This window comes from Zootermopsis nevadensis, unplaced genomic scaffold, assembly GCF_977971745.1.
Source record: "Zootermopsis nevadensis isolate Lab colony 2312 unplaced genomic scaffold, Znev_1.0 Znev_ptg000063l, whole genome shotgun sequence".
Classification (NCBI taxonomy): domain Eukaryota; kingdom Metazoa; phylum Arthropoda; class Insecta; order Blattodea; family Termopsidae; genus Zootermopsis; species Zootermopsis nevadensis.
Genome location: NW_028259194.1, coordinates 33733 through 52363, shown reverse-complemented (window position 1 = coordinate 52363; position 18631 = coordinate 33733). Strand labels below are relative to the sequence as shown.

Below are 18631 nucleotides of genomic sequence, written 5' to 3'. Positions count from 1 at the left end.
CTGATACTATTGGTAGCACTGCATTAATCTAAATATATCGATATGGGAAAGAATGACTAGCGAAATTGCGTCGATCACTTTCGTAACCTGTTTTGAAGTACAGTACATATTTCTTGTACAGAGGTTTTGCAGTTATGTCAGACAGCAGACTGGCCGTATCTGATGCGAAGGTCTGAAAAAACAAGCACACAAACTGTGATGATCTCGTGGTAGTGGATTGTGTCTTGGAGTCTACGACTAGACAGCGGCGGATTTATCGTACGTAGTAAGATTTAGCAATTTGTGCGTTGTATTATAATTTTAACGGTTACATTATTTCTTGACGATGACTTCGCAGTTATACACACGAAAGTAAACAAGGTACGAAGTACTGGTTAATCTTGCACTTGTACTACCTTATCCGTGTGTTTGGTCACGTAACTTCGTCTTGTTTCAGGTTCGGACTTCTGTAGGGCCCTATTAAGCATGACAGATCTGCGATTCGATGGCCGAGTGGTTGTAGTTACAGGAGCTGATGCAGGTGATTATCGTACACGAAAATAATGTTTGTGCCTGATCGCTTTTCTAGTATGCAAGACTTTCTTTCGGAAATATTTAATTCTTGTCGAAATTATTTTAGGTTATCGTTCTTGTCTTCGCGGTTTCAGCTTCATTAATGACTATATTGTACAAAAAAAATATAGTTCTTTCCCTCATTTGTTAAGACAAAAATATGAAATTGAAGGGTGTGGGCTGCTACAACAGTATGTTTCCAGTTTTAATTGTACCAGTTTGTGTGTGTCCATTTCCATGGATAAAAGTTGTCATGATAATATTAAAGTATGATGAGACTCCACATGCCATGTGATGTGTGCACTGCAGAGGTGAGTTAATACCCTTCTCTTTTATCATTTGTCTGTTTCCATTGTCTCATAATCGTATTAATCATGGCATTTGCTTACAACTTCTTGTAATGAACAGTTCTGTGTGTCGTTTCACCCACTTATCATTTCTTGTGTGCCAGTTCCTCATAATTCTGACCAGCCATGACTTTATGTTTCAGGCCTGGGTAAAGCATATGCCCTGCTGTTTGCGGAGCGTGGAGCATCAGTTGTGGTGAATGACCTTGGTGGTGGTCGCCATGGCGATGGGAAGAGTAGCAGTGCAGCAGACAGTGTTGTAGAAGAGATCCGGCACAAAGGTGGGTTTAGTGCATTATGATGCTTGTTGGCTGCTACTGCATTTGCATGTAAGTTTCTTGTTTGTCCTCTCACCTCTTCTCTTTCTCCTTCCTTCTTACAAACTGCTTCCTTGTGTCCCCCTCTACCACCTCCGTCTGATTCCCTTTCCTTTCCAACTTCTGTTTTACGGTGAAGTCGCAGCACCGCGGGATTGCATCTGTATCGTAGATTGTTTTGTTTCTGGTAGGTGGCAAGGCTGTAGCCAACTATGATTCTGTGGTGAATGGAGAGAAGATTATATAGACGGCTCTGGAAGAGTTTGGACGAGTAGATGTGGTAGTGAACAATGCTAGCATCCTGGACAAGTCATTCTCCAGGATTAGTGACGCAGACTGGAGTATGTTTGAGATTAAATCTTATTCTTGGCCATAATATCAGATTGTGGGGTACTTTCAGTGTATTTGGACTGCTACAGTCAGTCAGGCAGAAAACTAAGAGCGCCAGTGACTGGATATTATGTAGCTGTCCCAGGGGCCATTTTACCTTAAAGTCTGATAGTTCAGTGAAATTGGAATATCATTTTTCTGCAGAGACTAATTCTGAAAGAGTTAAAATTCACAAGCGTCTATTCTCATTGTGGTTCTGACCAGTTTCAAGAGACTGTCCATGGCATTTGCCTAGAGAGGCTGAGGAAAACCTTGACAAATACTGTCTGCTATGCCGAGCTGTTTTGTCTGTTGTTGATTTTGTATAGGAGGCCAAAAGAAAAGGGACTATGGTAGATTTCTTGAGTTCAGGGATGGTTTTGCATGCTTTTTTGTCTAGTTACTAGTGCTGTTGAGGTTTAATGATCATTTGTTACTGTTGCAGGCTTAATTCAGGACGTACACCTAACAGGTGCTTTCAAGGCAACTCGAGCCGCGTGGCCTCACTTCCGTAAACAAAAGTATGGACGTGTCATTGTGACATCCTCCAATTCTGGTCTATATGGGAACTTTGGGCAGGCAAACTACAGGTCGGTGTTAGTGACACTTTAGTATATTTATCTTTCATAGGATTGATCATTTGTATAATGTGTGCGTGATATCTTGGACATTAATCTGTTCTGCTTTGAATATCTTTGGGATTTAAAAGTATTAATTACAATACACCCCTCCCCCCGCCTATGAAATATTGATTTAACATTCTGGTTATTTATAAAAATAAAAGTTTGTCTTTGGTTGCCAGAAATGGTAGAAACTGTTTTCCCCCACAGTTCCTCAAGACAGATGCTGGGATAGTGTGTTATATAACCGAGGGTCACTTCTACATCCTCTCCAGTTCGTCATTCACCATCGCTCTTCCTTTCAGGACTGTGTAATTCGTGCGGCTGAAAAGTTGTTCTCAAATAAGAAAGTTGGTGTGAGCGATGGCCGCTTTATGCATTTCTTGGGAAGAGTCCATGTATGTTTTTTTTATGGTTGCAGTGCTGCCAAGATGGGGCTGGTCGGTCTGAACAATACGTTAGCGATAGAGGGCAGGAAGGACAACATCCACTGCAATGTGATTGTGCCAACTGCGGCATCCCGGCTTACTGAAGACATCCTGCCACCTGGTGGGTGCTGCTGATACTAAAGCCTGACAGTGTGTCACTTCTGTTTACAATAAATGAACATCAAAGTGATGCAAACAGTGCATTTTGGAAGTATATTCACCCTTTTGTCATATTATCAGTTGTAATAAATAGTTCATGTTTTGGAGATCTGTTATCAGCAGTTTTTAATATTGTCTCATGATTATAAACACTAATGTGATACTGATAAGTCACTTGTTTGTTGCACAGATTTCTTTGCGCAGCTGCGCCCAGAGCTGATTGCGCCAGTCGTCACGTGGCTGTGTCACGAATCCTGTGAGGAGACTGGCTCCATCATCGAGTCTGCTGCTGGCTGGGCAGGAAAATGTAAGTGTCAGTGGCACCCCTGTTCGGAATATGCTCGATGCCTGTAACGACACCACTGGTTCTGAGTGATGTGATGCCGTCCAAAACAGGACTGCATTTCATTAGGGTCATGAAGGTTGGGTCTGTTGTTGCTCTTTCAGTGAAATGCAGAAATGATTTTTTCACTGCAAATCACAATCGTAGATAAGTCGCAGAATCTGCATGTGGACTTCCGTAGATGTGTCAACAGCGGTAGAATGACCGGATTCATGTTTCAAGGGTCCTGATTTCAGTGAGACAGCTTGGAATAGCCATGAAACGCAGTAATGATAGACAAGCAGAGAACCGTTTACCTCCCGTGCTGAGTGTCGGCAGAACTTTCCATCAGGATGCGTTCTTGTCTGACAACCTTCAGGTTATCTGGTGCGTTCACCGGGCGGCCTGCTGCGTGCACAGATGAATGAGCTGGTGACACCAGAGGCTGTTCGTGAGAACTGGGGCAAGGTGAAAGATATGTCTGCTGCCGTTAAATTGGAGTCCATCCAGGAGGCATCTGGTACCCTGATGACCGTTCTGGAGCAGATGAAGTCGAACTCTGGGCTTTCTTCTGATGGCGTGAGTTATGACTCGATGTAGTTTTTTACATATGCTTTCAGATAGTAATTATTCAAGTTACCCCTGTGTCTAAGCACCATCCAGTGGAGGTGTATAGAGGGAGTGTAGTATAAGACGTATGAATGAGCAGAATTAATTTTGTTTATTGTGTACAGGGTTTTAGCCCGTCGCCATAATTGTAGTACGTGGTTTACGTTACTTCAGTTGTGTGTTTCTTGCGTATGGTGTTGGAAGAAGCTGACTGCTTCATTGTGGCTTACGCCACTGGAGGTCCAGTATTTTGTTAAATGAGGTGTACATTAGTTTTGGCAATGGCTGGTGCTGCCATCCAAGTATTGATGGTGGCTAATGTTTGTGCAGACTTGAACTTCTTTTGTCTTCTTGGTGACACTTATTCTGTGAACATGGTTTAAGGTCCTGATTTCCTTTCCAGAAGAGTGTTGTGACAAAGTTCCAATACACTCCTCGTGACCTGATCCTGTATGCACTGGGAGGTGAGTAATGTGCCATTATGTGCGTGTGTTTGTGACAGTGTGACAGACAAGTAATGTGTTTGTTTTATTGCAGTTGGTAGCACTGTGACCAACCCAAGTGACCTGAGATTCCTGTATGAAGGCCACGCAGACTTCTCTGCGTTGCCGACGTTCCTCGTGTTGCAAGGCGTGTCTGCCGTGATGGAGTCTAGTGTTACTGCTGAGGTGTTCAGTGGCAGGGATTTCAATCCTGCCAGGGTAAGTGAGGTTATGTCTTGATAAGCAGACTCTTTTGAGGATAACCGCAAGGTTCAGCATCGGTCATTTCGAAGCCTGCCTTCGGATGCAACCCTGAGCCACCTCACAATCTTCTTGCTGTGTTTTCATCTCTGTATGTGCATTTCTTGCCTTCGCAGCTGAACATGTCCATATATCTTAACGCAAGGCACATTTTACTGCCTGTGCTTTGTCTATTACGAATATAATAGCCAGTCTCCATCGCACTTGACTTGTTTAGTTCACTGTACATGCAGTGAGGAAGAAATTAAAAGTCTGCTGGTCCTCATGGAATGAAAGCAGATCCAGCTTCTGCAAAAATAATACTGCAGTGAGTTGTTTTTCTGTTCAGTGCAACGGAGGATCATTCAGGTCGTATTCTATGCTAGTGAAGTTGTAATTGAGCAGTGTGGTGTGGACTCGGGGAATGCTTGCTATCATTCAGTCCAAAATGTTTTGTCCTCTCATCTCACATCAAGAAAACTAAAGATACAAAAGTTGTGCTGTATGGGTGTTAAACTTGGTCTCCCACTTTGAGGGAGGAACATAGATTGAGGGTCTTTGAGAACAGAGTGTTTAGGATATTTCGACCTAAGAGGCAGGAAGAAAATTGCATTATGAGCTTCACGGACTGTACCCCTCACTTGATACTGTTAGGGCGATTAAATCGAGGAGGATAAGACGGGCGGGACATGCGGAACGCATTGTGGAGGGGTGGGGTGTTTACAAGATATTGGTTAGAAGGCCTGAAGGGAGGAGATTGTGGGTGAGACATTGGCGTAGGTGGGATGGCGTTGAGATGGACCTTTGGGAGATAGGAATCTATGGAGCAAACTGGATGCAGCTGGCTCAGGTTAGTCTTATGGCAGGCTTTTGTGAACTCAGTGATGAACCTTTGGCTTCTATAAAGAAAGTGTTCTATTTTTTGAGAAGCCAAGTATACAGTCAGTTTTTCAAAGAATATCCTGCACCATAGAGAGAGTGAGGATAGAATTCACACTGATTCAGTTAGCTGCACAGAGTGTAGATGCTTCCCACTGGCATGCCACTCGGTCATGTAAACAAATGACAGTATTCAGTTGTTTTTGCAGATATATCATAAAGTATTTCTTTCTTTCTTTCCACTAAATGGATTCGAGAAGTTCTGCTAACTTAAAGATAGTTCAGTGGTTTCGACGTAGAGAATGATTGGATTATGAACCTTAGGGTTGCTGATGAGGCACAAAGGAATGAGAAACGATTGAGTACATAATTGGAGTTGACTGAGGAGGATCGTGTTGCTGCTATGTTGCCAGATGTTGCATGGTGAGCAGTACTTGGAGGTTCTGCGTCCCATCAACAGTGAAGGGACTCTTGAGGTGCACTGCAAGGTGGTGGATGTGTTGGACAAGGGATCCGGGACTGTTGTGCTGGTGGAAGGTGAGATAAAATTGTGCAGTATGATCATTCCATTTGTAACTTCTGTCAACTTGGTTCGTGCAGTTGTAACGTGTCTCTTTTTCTTTGATCTGTCTAGGCTAGGGGGAATATAAGTGGTTTAAAAGTCTAGTCTTCAAGGTGATACAAATTCAGTTGCTGTCTGTTGTCATTATTGCAGTGGAGACATTTGATGAAAGTGGTGAGAAGGTGGCACAGTCCCTGCTGACAACATTTGCTGTTGGAATGAAGGGTGTTACAGACAAGCGTACTTCACCCTATGATGTGCCAACAGCAGAACCACCAAAGCGGATTCCTGATTTGTCTGTTGAGCAACACACGTCTCTTGATCAGGTCAGAATAGAGGGTAGCATGTGTTACGTGTGAGGCTCTTTGGTTATTTTTCTTTGAGGGGGGGGGGGGGGGGGGTGAATGTAACTTTTCTTATTCTGTGTATGTATTTTTAGTTTCTTCTGTCAGTAGTACTAACGTGTGAAATATGGAGAAGAAGCACAATCTAATTAAGATCTTGACATATTTGTGGTGATAGAGCTTTGTAAAATGTGCATCCTTAAGATTATTTGATGTAGACTGAAAATGCTGACTGCTTTGAATCTGCACTTATTGCTGTGTGTGAAAATTATGACTAATGAAACACTGCAGCTAAGTCTGTAGAATTTAGTATGGAGAGAGATCATAAACACACCTACAAATTAATTGTCAATGTTTCTTCACTTCAACATTATTTCCTGCAGGCTGCACTCTACCGACTGTCTGGAGACCGCAACCCACTTCACATTGATTCGAATGTGGCTGCATTTGGTGGATTTGATCGGCCCATCCTGCACGGTCTGTGTTCGCTGGGCTTCTCAGCCCGCCATGTCCTACAGCAGTATGTGGATAATGATCCAACCAAATTCAAAGCCATAAAGGTGTGTAATAGAAACATCTCTTTTTGGGGCTTTCCTATTTTCACATTCTCATGATAACATTCCAGCACCCTCTTTCTGTTGTTCTATGGATTGTTTGTGTTCACAGCATTTTTCACTTGCCTCTTCCGTGTCTGATGTACAGTTCAGTTGATGTCAGTCATTGTACTTTCTTATTCTTTCCACATGCTTTCCTATTTTCTCGCATCCCTGTTGGAATACTTCATAACCGTGACTCCCATTCACAGTGGATACGTTAAGGGAGGCCTATGGTAAGTAAAAAAATATTCATGTGAAGCATGGTGCAATGGTGTGGCTTGATAGTAGATTTCTAAGTTGTAATTCCGGAGGACTGTTCATAACATTTTACCATTTCAGTCTCTTCTTTTTAATTTTATCATCTTGTTGCTTTGTAAGTTCTTTGTACTTTTTTTCCATCAGAGAGATTGTTAAATATGATGTTATTTCATGAATGTGTTTCATTTTCAGAGGTTATATAGCATCAGATAGAATGAGAGGATAATGAATGGGTATGAATTTGGAAAGGGGCAGTAATATTAATTTTCATGTTACTATGCTGGAAGTTCTTTGGAGGGACTGAGGAGAACTCTGATTAGCCTGAGAAGGATAGTCAGAAACTGGACTGAGATGCAACCTGATATCCCCATTAATATGGTTTAGATCGTTGCACTACACAGGCCATCAGAGTGTGAGGGTATGAAGAAAATGATGACTGTCACTGGTTTACAGGCTCGGTTCAGCAAGCCGGTTATCCCTGGGCAGACACTACAGACTGACATGTGGCAACAGGGGAACCGTATCCACTTTCAGACCAAGGTGAAAGAGACGGGGAGCGTGGTGATATCTGGCGCATATGTCGATCTCACCGAGGCATCCGTCCCGCAGCACAAGGTACGTTTTTGTGGCTGACTGATGGGCCAAGATCATCTTTGATGATGGTTGTTCTGCTGGTGAGAAATTTCGTTGCTGCTGGCCTTTCATCACGTTCACATAATTCTGCCCTTATGCTCTGTCATGAGCTGGTTGAGTCCTATCTATCTCTTCACATCATATTTCTCTAAGGTGCATTTTAGTAATGTCTGTGTGTGTGTGTGTAGATCTCCCAAGTACTGTTTTCCTTTCAGCTTTTCCAATGAAATTTTTGTGTCAAATTTCATGTCTACGCAGTGGAAATAAAAAGTCACACATATTGCAGGTTCCTCACAGAAAAATGCAATTTGATTATGCAGTACACTGCTACTAAACAAGACGAAGCATTTGAGCTGTGTTGTTTGCATGTAAAGCTTACTTAATATAAATGTACATTTTGATGTAAATTCTGTAATTGTGTGTTGGAGAATGTTTAATTTAGTGTGGGTTTAATGAGCCAAATATAAGATTTAATTCTGGATTTTTAGTAAAATGATAGGAAAGCTCTGATGGGCAGGGCATACAGCATGCATGAGCAAGACATGAAATGAGTACAGAATTTTGTGTGGAAAACCTGAGGGAAGAGATGGCTTCAGAGACCAACTCATAGATGGGAGTGTAATATTAAAATGGATCTTTAAAATACTGGGTGTTAGGTTGTGGATTGTGTTCAAGTGGTTCAAGATAAGTCCATGAGGCAGGCCTGAGCTGTGTGGTGTTTGTTCCTACAGATTGCAAGTTGTGTTTATAATCGATATAAAGTGTAACTGATATTCTGTTATCTTGTGATAACCTGCATTGTTCAGCCTAGCAATTTCTTACTCTCAGTGACAAGGTTATGTTTCCTTTTTGTTAAGATCCCAAACATTACAGCATTGCTAGTATCACATCTTCAGTAAGATCCATTTTAACCCTTTAAAGCTGAGTTGTAACTGTATGTACCACCTGCTGTAACAGTCATTATCTCTGCATTTTGCCCACAGAATATATAATGTGGGTTTTATATTGATCTCAGAATAAACAGTAATTTATTTCTCTAAGCAGCATTAACTAGTTTAGTGTTGTCGTGGAGACGTGTTGTGTTTTCTTTGAGGTAACAATGGATTGATAGAATATTATGCACCTTCACTGTGGCTGAAGGGGTTAATTATTTTCTTTAATTTCCTAGTTGGTCTTCAGAGGTTACTCAAGAGCTCTATGGAATTTCTTTGTTTTCTCTTTCCTAGTTACATTTCCAGCTTATGGTAAATATCTGCAAATCAATTTCTCAGGATATTTGCATCTTCAGTGGGCAAAGTGAGGAACAAACTTCACGATTTGTACAGTTCACTTAGTGCTTTGTGAATAGTGAACTGTGGGAGACAAAGAGAAGTTGTCACATGAATACATTGTTTCACTACACTTGTTTATGTAAAATGTCATTAGGTCAGAAATTGGCTTAGACTTGGAAAAAAATTTTGGCATGAAGCTGGGGGTGGAGCCGAGTCATGATATGGCCATTTGTGTGTGTTTTGTGTAACAGAATAATGAACCTTTGTTTTGTAAAAGCAGTAAGTTTTTTGACTAGCTGAGTCACTGTCAAGGAGGCAGGAAAGACTTTGCACTTTAGCCTACATGTAAGGTTGTCTTGATAACATGTACAGTACAGTACAGTACAGTAGCTGTGTTCAAGGTCATGGAAGAAACACAAGTGAGTAGCTCTGATGTATGCTGGTTGCATCAGTCAGTCACTATGCCTGCTGTGATGTGGTCCACCAAGGTGAGGGAAGTGAAAACTGGAATTTGTAGTTGAGAGGCACATCTCATGTCCTGACATAGAATGAAAATATGAACATTGTTTTGCATTTGTTTTTAAGCTAAAAATATAGTATTCATAAATATTTAACACGTTCAGGAAGTACTCATTATTGATTACAGAGTGTGTAACCATCGAAACTACTCTCAGTAATGCTAAAGATCAAATTACATCATATCCATATTTTTCCACTTTTGTATGGTTGTAAAATATGGTTTCTTTCTTTGTGTGAAGAACCTAAATTGTGTTTGAAAACAACCAAATATTATTTGGGATCTTGAAGGATCAAATAAGTGGATTCTTAGGATAGTGAACTAAAGGACTAAATGTGTTGTTCATAAGATGAAAACACATAATGTATGCATAGTTTGGTGGGAATCCTGTTAAAAAAATTGGACATAAGTAAGACTGAGAATTTAAGGGGAGGATAATATTAAGCTGGATCTTAGACAAATACAGATGTGTTTGAACTGTGCCAAAGTGGCTTGGTCCTGCAGCTAGTGATACTGTTTGGTATTGGCAATGTTCGACCTTCGTTTTCTATCACCAGAGAGTTAACAGGTTCCTAGAGACATGCAGAAATGGTGTATGATGTTGGTGGCTTTGTAAACTGTAATGTGAGGTTGCATTGTTGGTGCAGGCATCCACATCAGCGCTGGATTCGGATGGTGTGTTTGACTTGCTGAAAAAGCGGGTTGCGGCAAACCCAGAGCGTGCCAAGAAGATCGGTGGTGTGTTCCAGTACAACATCACCAAAGATGGCAATACTGTTGCCACCTGGAGTATGTATCACACAGTTGTCATGGATTTACAGCACTGTTAGAGAGTAAATTTTATACAGACTAACTTAAAACTTTCATCGGTTAAACGTTTTGTCTGTGCGGTTAACTCTCCTACTTCATATCTGGCAGATCTTGGGTTTGTATCTCATTTGAGAGACAGGGTTTTCTTATCATAGTCACGGAAGGCAATGATGAGACCCTCGCCGGGTTCGCTTGTCACGGCCACTTGCAGCTGAAACGGAAAGACTTGTTATGCATTTCTGTTGCGTCCTACAGGAGCAGTGTGTGACGATGTTAACAGAAACCCAAAAAACAAAACAAGAGATAAACTTAGGAATTTTACATGATTACAGGCTTTGTGGCATATGTATTTGTCAAGAAGTTCTGGAAAAATGAAATGTATGCAGAAATTTGATGGTGAAACCTGAGGAACACCACTTGGAAGACTTGTAAGAAGTTTGGAGATTAATATTCAATTTTAGCTTTGATGTTAGCTATATTCAGTCCTCAGTTCATTTTAATTATGAGCTTTGAATATCAGAGAAGCAGACAGAAACAAGTATGGTGTCCATAGATGGATTTTCCAAGTAATATTTAAATGAAGATTTCTGTCTTCTGGGTTATTGCGCTGTGTAGTCTGGTCGATGTTAACCAACGTTTCAGAGGTCATACTGCCTCCGTCATCAGGGCGATGAATATGCCAATAGGGTGTGAGGAGTTGGATTTTATAGGCAGGGAAGTGAAAGGTGTAGCCTGCCCCGAGCCAATGGGAGCAGGTATGGGAGTGGACCAATGGTAGCACGTGGGCGAGGGTGGGAGAGGGAGAGAAAGTAGAGAGAGAAAGGTGAGTGTAGTTTTATGGATAAAGGCCCTGAAAGGGGCCGAGTTAGTGGTCTGGTTGGTTCTGGCGGCGCACTCTTGCTCGTTCTCGGAGTCCTCGGAGTGTGTGGATCAGAGGCTTCCAGGACCGGCTCAGGTGAAGTCCATCTTCCCTGTTAAAGTTATCAGGATGAAGTTCGATCTCGATGGCTTCCCTGATTAACCGGTCCATGTAGCCGGTTTTTGAGGAGAGGATAGAAGTGTCCTCTAGCTGTATCTTGTGCTCCAAGTTGAAGCGGTGTTCAGCAACCGCAGATTTCTCGGGCTGCCCGAGCCGGATGTGGCGTTCGTGCTCCTTGATCCTGGCCTCAACGGAACGGCCTGTCTGGCCGATGTAGACTTTTCCGCACTCGCAGGGAACTCTGTATACGCCAGGCGTCTTCAGTCCTAGGTCGTCCTTTACCGGCCGGAGAAAACTGGGAATTTTCTTTGGCGGAAGACCAACAGACTTGATGTCGTGCCTGGCCAGCAACCTGCTTATGCGGTTGAAGGTCGTCCCGACGTAGGGCAGGAAGGCAACCGAGGCTGGTTTTTCAGTAGGCGGTGGCAGCCTCGCAGGCGGATTGAGAGCTTTCTGAATCTGACGGTTGCTGTATCCGTTTTTCCTGAAGGTGGTGGTGAGTGCCTCCAGTTCACTCTGTAGGCTGTCGTGGTCGCAAAGGGCTTTAGCCCTGTGTACCAGGGTCGAGAGCACGGCCTGTTTGTTGGACGGGTGGTGATGGGAATTGGAGTTGAGGTAAAGGTCGGTATGGGTTGGTTTCCGGTACACCTTGTGGCCTAATGAGCCGTCAGGTTTCCGGTGAATGTCTATGTCGAGGAATGGGAGATGGCCGTCCTTTTCAGTCTCCATGGTGAACTGGATGACCTCTGAAACGTTGGTTAACATCGACCAGACTACACAGCGCAATAACCCAGAAGACAGAAATCTTCATATTCACCGCTGTGAGAACCTCAAGTCTTACATAATATTTAAATGTTTCAAAATGAAAATCATTTTATCAATCTGAAGAATTTGTGTTTTATGCTCATTATTTTACAATGGCTTCCTGTACATTCTAAATATATAATTTAGGACCAGCACAATGGAAATTACAAACATTTCTATAAATTTTGACCACGGTCCATGCAAGTGATAACTCACTTCAGAGGCATCCTCTGTTGGTCTGTAGTTGACTTCTGCAGCTGTGAAGTTGAAGTATCCATATTTCCTTGGTCTGACAGCTACTACATGAGATACATTTGTCCCTGCAGGGATCCTGTCAATCTTGATGTTGAGCTGACCACCCACCAAAGTGAAGGCCTCTTTGTGAAAGCTACTGTCACTCAGCTTAACACCAAGAGCAGTACTTGTGCCAACATTATATAGTGTGTACTGCAAAGAATGTTGTGTGTTATAATCAAACAAGTTTATGAGGTATGTTGGTATTATATGGGTACTAAATACAATATTATCATGAGATGCTCCATATTCTTTGGCTTGTAACATAAACGGCCTATGATATGTAAAAATTTCTATTCTGCAAAAACAACCGGACGATAATGTTTCTGAAACAATATGACATCTAAATATCCCAGCTACTATGTCCATGTCTTCAACCAGATATCTATTCAGTATCTGTTTCGAAATTAGCAATCTGGCACCCGTTTCTTCTTCCTCATTACCATCTACATAAGCAGCTAGGGCTGCGAGAACAAAAATACTTATAAATTTCATTCTTTCAAGACTTTTAACGAAATATTAATTTATACACTCCCCAACGTGTTGTACGCACGAGTACTTCGAATCTTTCCCAATGGAATGGCACTTCTTTATCAAAACTTCCAACTCGTTGCCAACTCACAAGCAACAAAGCATGTAATTCGACTCCTACTGGCAATGACCGCACTTAAAAATTAGTTCCGGTTCCCTTCATTGTCACCAATTTAAAAGTTAATGACGATAAAATATACCGTTCCAGCCGTTGCCAATGTTAAAATGAAACTGTTTTGGCTTCACTGTTAAACACGGAAGTTTAGAAGTTCCATAGTTTGTAACATGCTTTGTAACTCAGAACTGTAGTTTGTTAATCGGCTGTACTTTGTATGCGATTATTTGGAATAATTATTAGGCACATATGGATGTGCTTTGTTATCGGTAATATAACGTAACTGTGTTGAGAATCATGTCGATGTCTCTGTCATCAGACCCGGAATTGGAAATGAAAGTTAAAAAAGGTTTGAAAACGTGTCAAACATGGATTGAGTTGTTTATGTTGAACTTATATACGTAACATTGCAAAGCACTGCCCCCGATGGTGGAGAAGAGGGTAGAAGTTACCAGACTGCATCATGAGTTGCAGGGACGTTGCTACGATGTGGAGTATGCCATTGGGTAAGGTTTAAAGGAAATTCTGTTCGTTCACTAGTATTCAAGAGGAACCTTGTTCCCAAGTGAATACTTTTCCACAGGCTTGTAGCAGCATCTTGCTCATTTCTAGTTGACATTTTGAATTATGTGAAGTGTAATTTCTTTATGTTACAAGGAAAGCTTATTATTTAATCAATTAACTTAGTGATTTTAGACCTTCATTCATTTGACATTTCTGCCTGGCAAAGGAATAAGATCCTGAGTCCTGACACAAAGTCGCCAAATATGGTGTGTGTGCATGTGTCTATCTATCTATATATATATATATATATATGATTTGGAAGAAAAGTGAGAATCACAAGACCTTCCCAGAACTTTGTGTAGTTTTTTCAGCAGTTGTATTGTTCTCCAGGGCAGTGAAGTCTATGGAGGGGGCAGAGGATAACCTTGGTAACATACAGGAACTGCTGAAGAATGCGGTGTTCTTGCGACAGCAGATTAAGTATGAAGAAGCTCGCAGGTGAGTGTTATTGTGAATGTTGTGGACGTGATTTCTGTGGTCTGTCTGTGCCTTCTCTCAGGGTTCTTCCCATTTTATTCATATGTGAACTGAATGTAAGATGAGCAAATGTGTTTCAGTTGGAAAAGAATGTACTATAGCAAGTACAGAATGCTAAATTTGTGGGTTACCTGTGTTTTAGAATACATGAAGGAAATAGGGTTTGGGGAATTTGGGACACAAACTTGTTTTATAGCAACAGGAAGGAAGTCTGTCACTAGTGTAAATCCCCCATAAATAAATATCTCCTATGCGTAAGGAAAAAATGATCTGAATTGTTGTGTAGTACATGGACAAAACTATTCTGTGCAAATCCTCGTTTGGGAAGGAGTGATTCTACCAGTAAATTATAGCAGTGTTGTGTTAGCACTCCTGTTTCTCAAATGAATTACGTCCTATGCACAAGTCTCAGCAGGGGATTTGCTGTCCTGACTGAAGAGGGTTTTTTTTGTCAGTTTCCTCAGATCTTCCAGTTGAATCTGATCATAGTGTATCAGAATATGCCAGTTGATCCAGTGGTTTTTGAATGACTTATAAAGCAGTCTTATTAATTAAGTAAGCTGCATGTGTATGTCCATCTAGCCTGATTCAGTTACACAGCAGTTGACTGGTTTTTGTGAAATTTGGTGTGAATATCTACCATTTCAGTTCTCTTGATCTTCTGTTCATTTTAACTTTGTCATCTGCCATTACTGAATTGAGTTTTGAGGTTCTTATGATAGTGAATATGGAGGTGGCTGTCTTGCAGGTTGTTGCACCATTTAATGTAAAAATCAGTTTGTGCAACGTCGCAGGCAACCATCTTTGTAATGAGTTGTTTTGTAGGACACTAAATTAATTTTATTGCTCTGTGGATCACTGTTTCATTCACAGTAGTGTAGAATACCGGTCAGACAGTGTGTTAGTGATTTTTCACCTTGCTGTGATTCTTCATGTGTGTTAGAATTGTGTTTTGTTCTTGTGTGCTGATCCAAGAACATTTGGATTGGCATGCGCATATGCGCAACGCATGTGATTTATGTTGCATGTCTTGTCTGTGTAGGCTCCCCCACTAATGCTGTGACATGCCAGGTAATTGCTGCTTCCTGTTGTTTATTATGTTGGTAGTATATTATGGTAAGCAGTCACTACATGATCATGATGAAATTGGGGATATCACATGGCCTTAGAATTGTTACTGTGTAGGAGAAAGAGTGCATGGTCACATGGACATAATGTTTCATTGATACAGAGGACACTACAGAACAAGGGAACTGTGGTCCTATAAGTGGGAAATATTAACCTGTCAGTGTGGGCTGTGTCGAATGGACGTCTTTGCACGGTGTGATAGGTGCCATGTATGTTTCCAACATCAGAGTGAAAGAAATGACTATATTTATTCAATTGTGAGGTGATACTGAACTGTGCAATATCGTTATACTAAGAGACAGTATATTTAAGACATTTATTTCCTCTATTAGGTTGAAGGCCAGTTCATGCTTCATTGTTCAAAGTTCCTGCTTTTGGAAAAGTTCTTAATTACAGATAATAATGGCTACTTATTTCACCTGCTGTTTTGTGTGGGTGTTAAACTTGGTGTCTTGCACTGATGTCTGTGATGAGCAGAATACATGTAACTAAGAGAAACATACAGGCAGCGAGAGAAAATTACATAATGAGGAGCTTCATGAATTGTGCTGTTTTTTTGGGAAAGTGTTCAAATCAAGAAACCAGTGGGTGGTTGGTGTTGCCCAAGGAATGTAGTGGCACTTTAGTATTAGCAGTGGATAGTTATATAATCAATATTGTTTGTGCATGTTTTTTTTCCTTCAAATTAGCCATTTAATTACTATGTATTTGCATCGCTGTTTGTTTAATTTTGTTCAGATTACAATTTCATGTCTTGGATCCTCCATTCACAATAATCCTAATCCCATTTAGTATTAAGTAATTTGTACGGTTGAAATATAATTATTAAAAAGCCTACGAATCAATTAGTCAGTTCATTCACCCTTTTAGCCACTTGATCTCTTAATCACAGTCAGGCGGCTAAGCAACCAGTGGATCAATCAACTGCTCATTCTGTTCAAAGATATTTGTTCGTACAGGAACAAGAAGGAGTCATACTAAATTAAGGGTTTGGTGCAGTCTTTACTGTATGATCTACTATTAGCTTCTCAAGGACTCTGCTTCATGAAAATTTTATTTACAATCACAAAATCATGTTTAGATCTTCAAGGACACCGGTTGACCACAGTTTGTTGGGAACAATACTGGTGATTCATGGTTAGGATCATTTTGGTTATATTTTGAGGATAAAATTCATATTTTGGGTATGAAATTCTTACTTGAAACTACATTTCTCGGGCATTTACAGTGAATCCTTCATTTAGTTCAGATGCCAAAAGTGGTGTTCTGAAAGTGCAAAGTTAAGAGCTTTCATTAAAGATTTCGGTGAGGAATATTTTAGTTCTGATGGAACAATTCTGTTCTGTAAACTTTGTGAAGTTAATGTTACAGCTGGTAAGGGATTTAATGTGCAACAACATTGTGATACAAGCAGTAGGCAGGTCAGGTTTCTGTTGCGATATGAAGTGAGCCTGCCAAGTGTACTGAACATACTGCACTGATTTCCTGGCAAGCAGTAGGCTGGTCAGGTGACAGACAGCTTTTCCCCGAGTAAAATCCCAAGGATCAATTAAGCTTCTTCTCTCAGCTATTCCCAGAAAGACAAAATGCATTCACTTTTAACTAACACAAATGCAAAAATAAACAGCATTCTGATGACGCAGTTGATTGAACATGTACTTTTGTTCTTGGGGAGGGGGGCACACCACACACACTTCTGAGTATATAAATGTCACTTATCAATGCCGTAAACGCCTCATGGCGTTTATTTATTTGATTCCTCGGGAATCATCGACACATAACCTCAACCGTTAAACGAGAACACCCTATCATTCCGTAACCTGATGACAGCCCACCTAGATCGCTGTTCGCACACATAAACTTACAGCACCTAAGACTAGATTCACGCAACAAATTTTACCAACTCTCTCTCTCTATCTCTGCGCGAACTTGACTACAGCGAATTCTAGTAGCGAACCCAGTAAACTACGTATTGAGCGGGAAATGCAGGGCATCGATATATCAGGAAGATCCAGAATCGTAATCTTGTAGGAGCCTGGTAGCCGAATGGATAGCGTGCTGGCCTGCGGAATACGACATCGGCAGTTCGAGACCCAGCGGATTCTTACAGTAGTATTAATTCTTAATTCTTACAGTAGTATTAAGTTCTAAATATAAAACGAGGGCAGGACTCAGGACTCAAACGATTTCTGATTTCTGATTTCTGATTTCTGCCCTCTAAAAATAATTGTGGGTTAACGGGAGGGTGGGGCGCCTAATATGATAGAATGAGGGGGGTTATGCACAAATATATAAAAGGGGGCTCAGTTGGGGGTATACCAACAACATACAGACATCAAAGCATATGAGTCGAAAAAGAAACAATCCAGCGAAATAAATCAAACCATCAAACCTGCATGCTTGTCATGTAAGCTGTTGAGTGTGTTCGCAGACTGACTTGATATCTGAACAGGAAACCTGATGGGACAATGAATGAAGTGTGTAATTACCTGACCTATAGGATGTACTTTAAATGTTGTGATTGTAAGTGTGAGATGATATGTTGACAGAAGTAAATGCAGTTTGGGATTGACATTATTGCTGTTTCCAGTTGGTATAGGTATCGTTTGTAGGCGTGGGTGGAGACTATTTGTGAAGTGATTTTGGTTTTTGTTATGTAGTGCTGTGACCTGCCGGGGTATTTTCTGTGCTTGTGGTGTGTTAAGCAAGGATAAAGGTTTTAAAACTTGTAAACTTGTAAGTTTGGCGTGTGGTGTTTGTTATGAATTTGGATTTGCTTGCAAAAATCTCATGCCCAGTAGATGACAGATTTGTTGATTTATTTGGCTGGATTTTTTCTTTCGACTCAAGTGCTTTGAACACATTTTGGTTAAAGATTGTTGATTGATATGATGTCTGTTTGGACCACCTTTGGCTGCTCCCTCATAAATATATTTTTGCATAACCCCCTCATTCTCTCATCTTCGGCTCCCCACCCACCCGCTAACCCTCAATTATTTTTTTAGAGGGCAGAAATCAGAAATCGGTTCAGTCCTGCCCTCGTTTTATATTTAGAACTTAATACTACACTTAATACTACTGTAAGAATCCGCTGGGTCTCGAACTGCCGATGCCATTCGGCTGCCCTTCTGTTCCCGCTCAATACGTAGTTTACTGGGTTCGCTACTATAATTCGCTGTGGTCAAGTTCGCACAGAGAGAGAGAGAGAGAGAGAGAGAGAGAGTGAGAGAGAGAGTGAGAGTGAGAGAGAGTGAGTGAGAGTGAGTGTGTGTTGGTAAGCGTGAGTCTAGTCTTCGGAGTCTTGGAGGTGCTGTAAGTTTATGTGTGCGAACAGCGAACTAGGTGGGCTGTCATCAGGTTACGGAATGATGGGGTGTTCTCGTTTAACGGTTGAGGTTATGTGTCGATGATTCCCGAGGAATCA

At 41.2% G+C, this 18631-nt stretch overlaps 2 protein-coding genes across 2 annotated transcripts; one reads left to right on the top strand and one right to left on the bottom strand.

Annotated features, from left to right (window-relative positions):
• The first annotated feature begins 51 nt into the window (after window positions 1–51).
• On the top strand, window positions 52–10904 carry LOC147871125 (peroxisomal multifunctional enzyme type 2-like). The gene is made up of 15 exons (XM_087341111.1): window positions 52–258; window positions 437–520; window positions 1043–1180; window positions 2031–2175; window positions 2627–2754; window positions 2983–3099; window positions 3494–3693; window positions 4127–4187; window positions 4261–4424; window positions 5738–5861; window positions 6040–6212; window positions 6614–6790; window positions 7538–7699; window positions 10153–10294; window positions 10648–10904. Exons 2-15 carry the CDS (start codon window positions 466–468, stop codon window positions 10707–10709), a joined length of 1848 nt encoding a protein of 615 aa, XP_087197237.1. The 5' UTR covers window positions 52–258; window positions 437–465; the 3' UTR covers window positions 10710–10904.
• Window positions 9552–18129, bottom strand: LOC147871124 (translocon-associated protein subunit beta-like). Its single transcript, XM_087341112.1, has 2 exons — window positions 12315–18129; window positions 9552–10526 (listed from the first exon to the last, which is right to left on the bottom strand). Exons 1-2 carry the CDS (start codon window positions 12885–12887, stop codon window positions 10440–10442), a joined length of 660 nt encoding a protein of 219 aa, XP_087197238.1. The 5' UTR covers window positions 12888–18129; the 3' UTR covers window positions 9552–10439.
• Window positions 18130–18631: the final 502 nt, after the last annotated feature.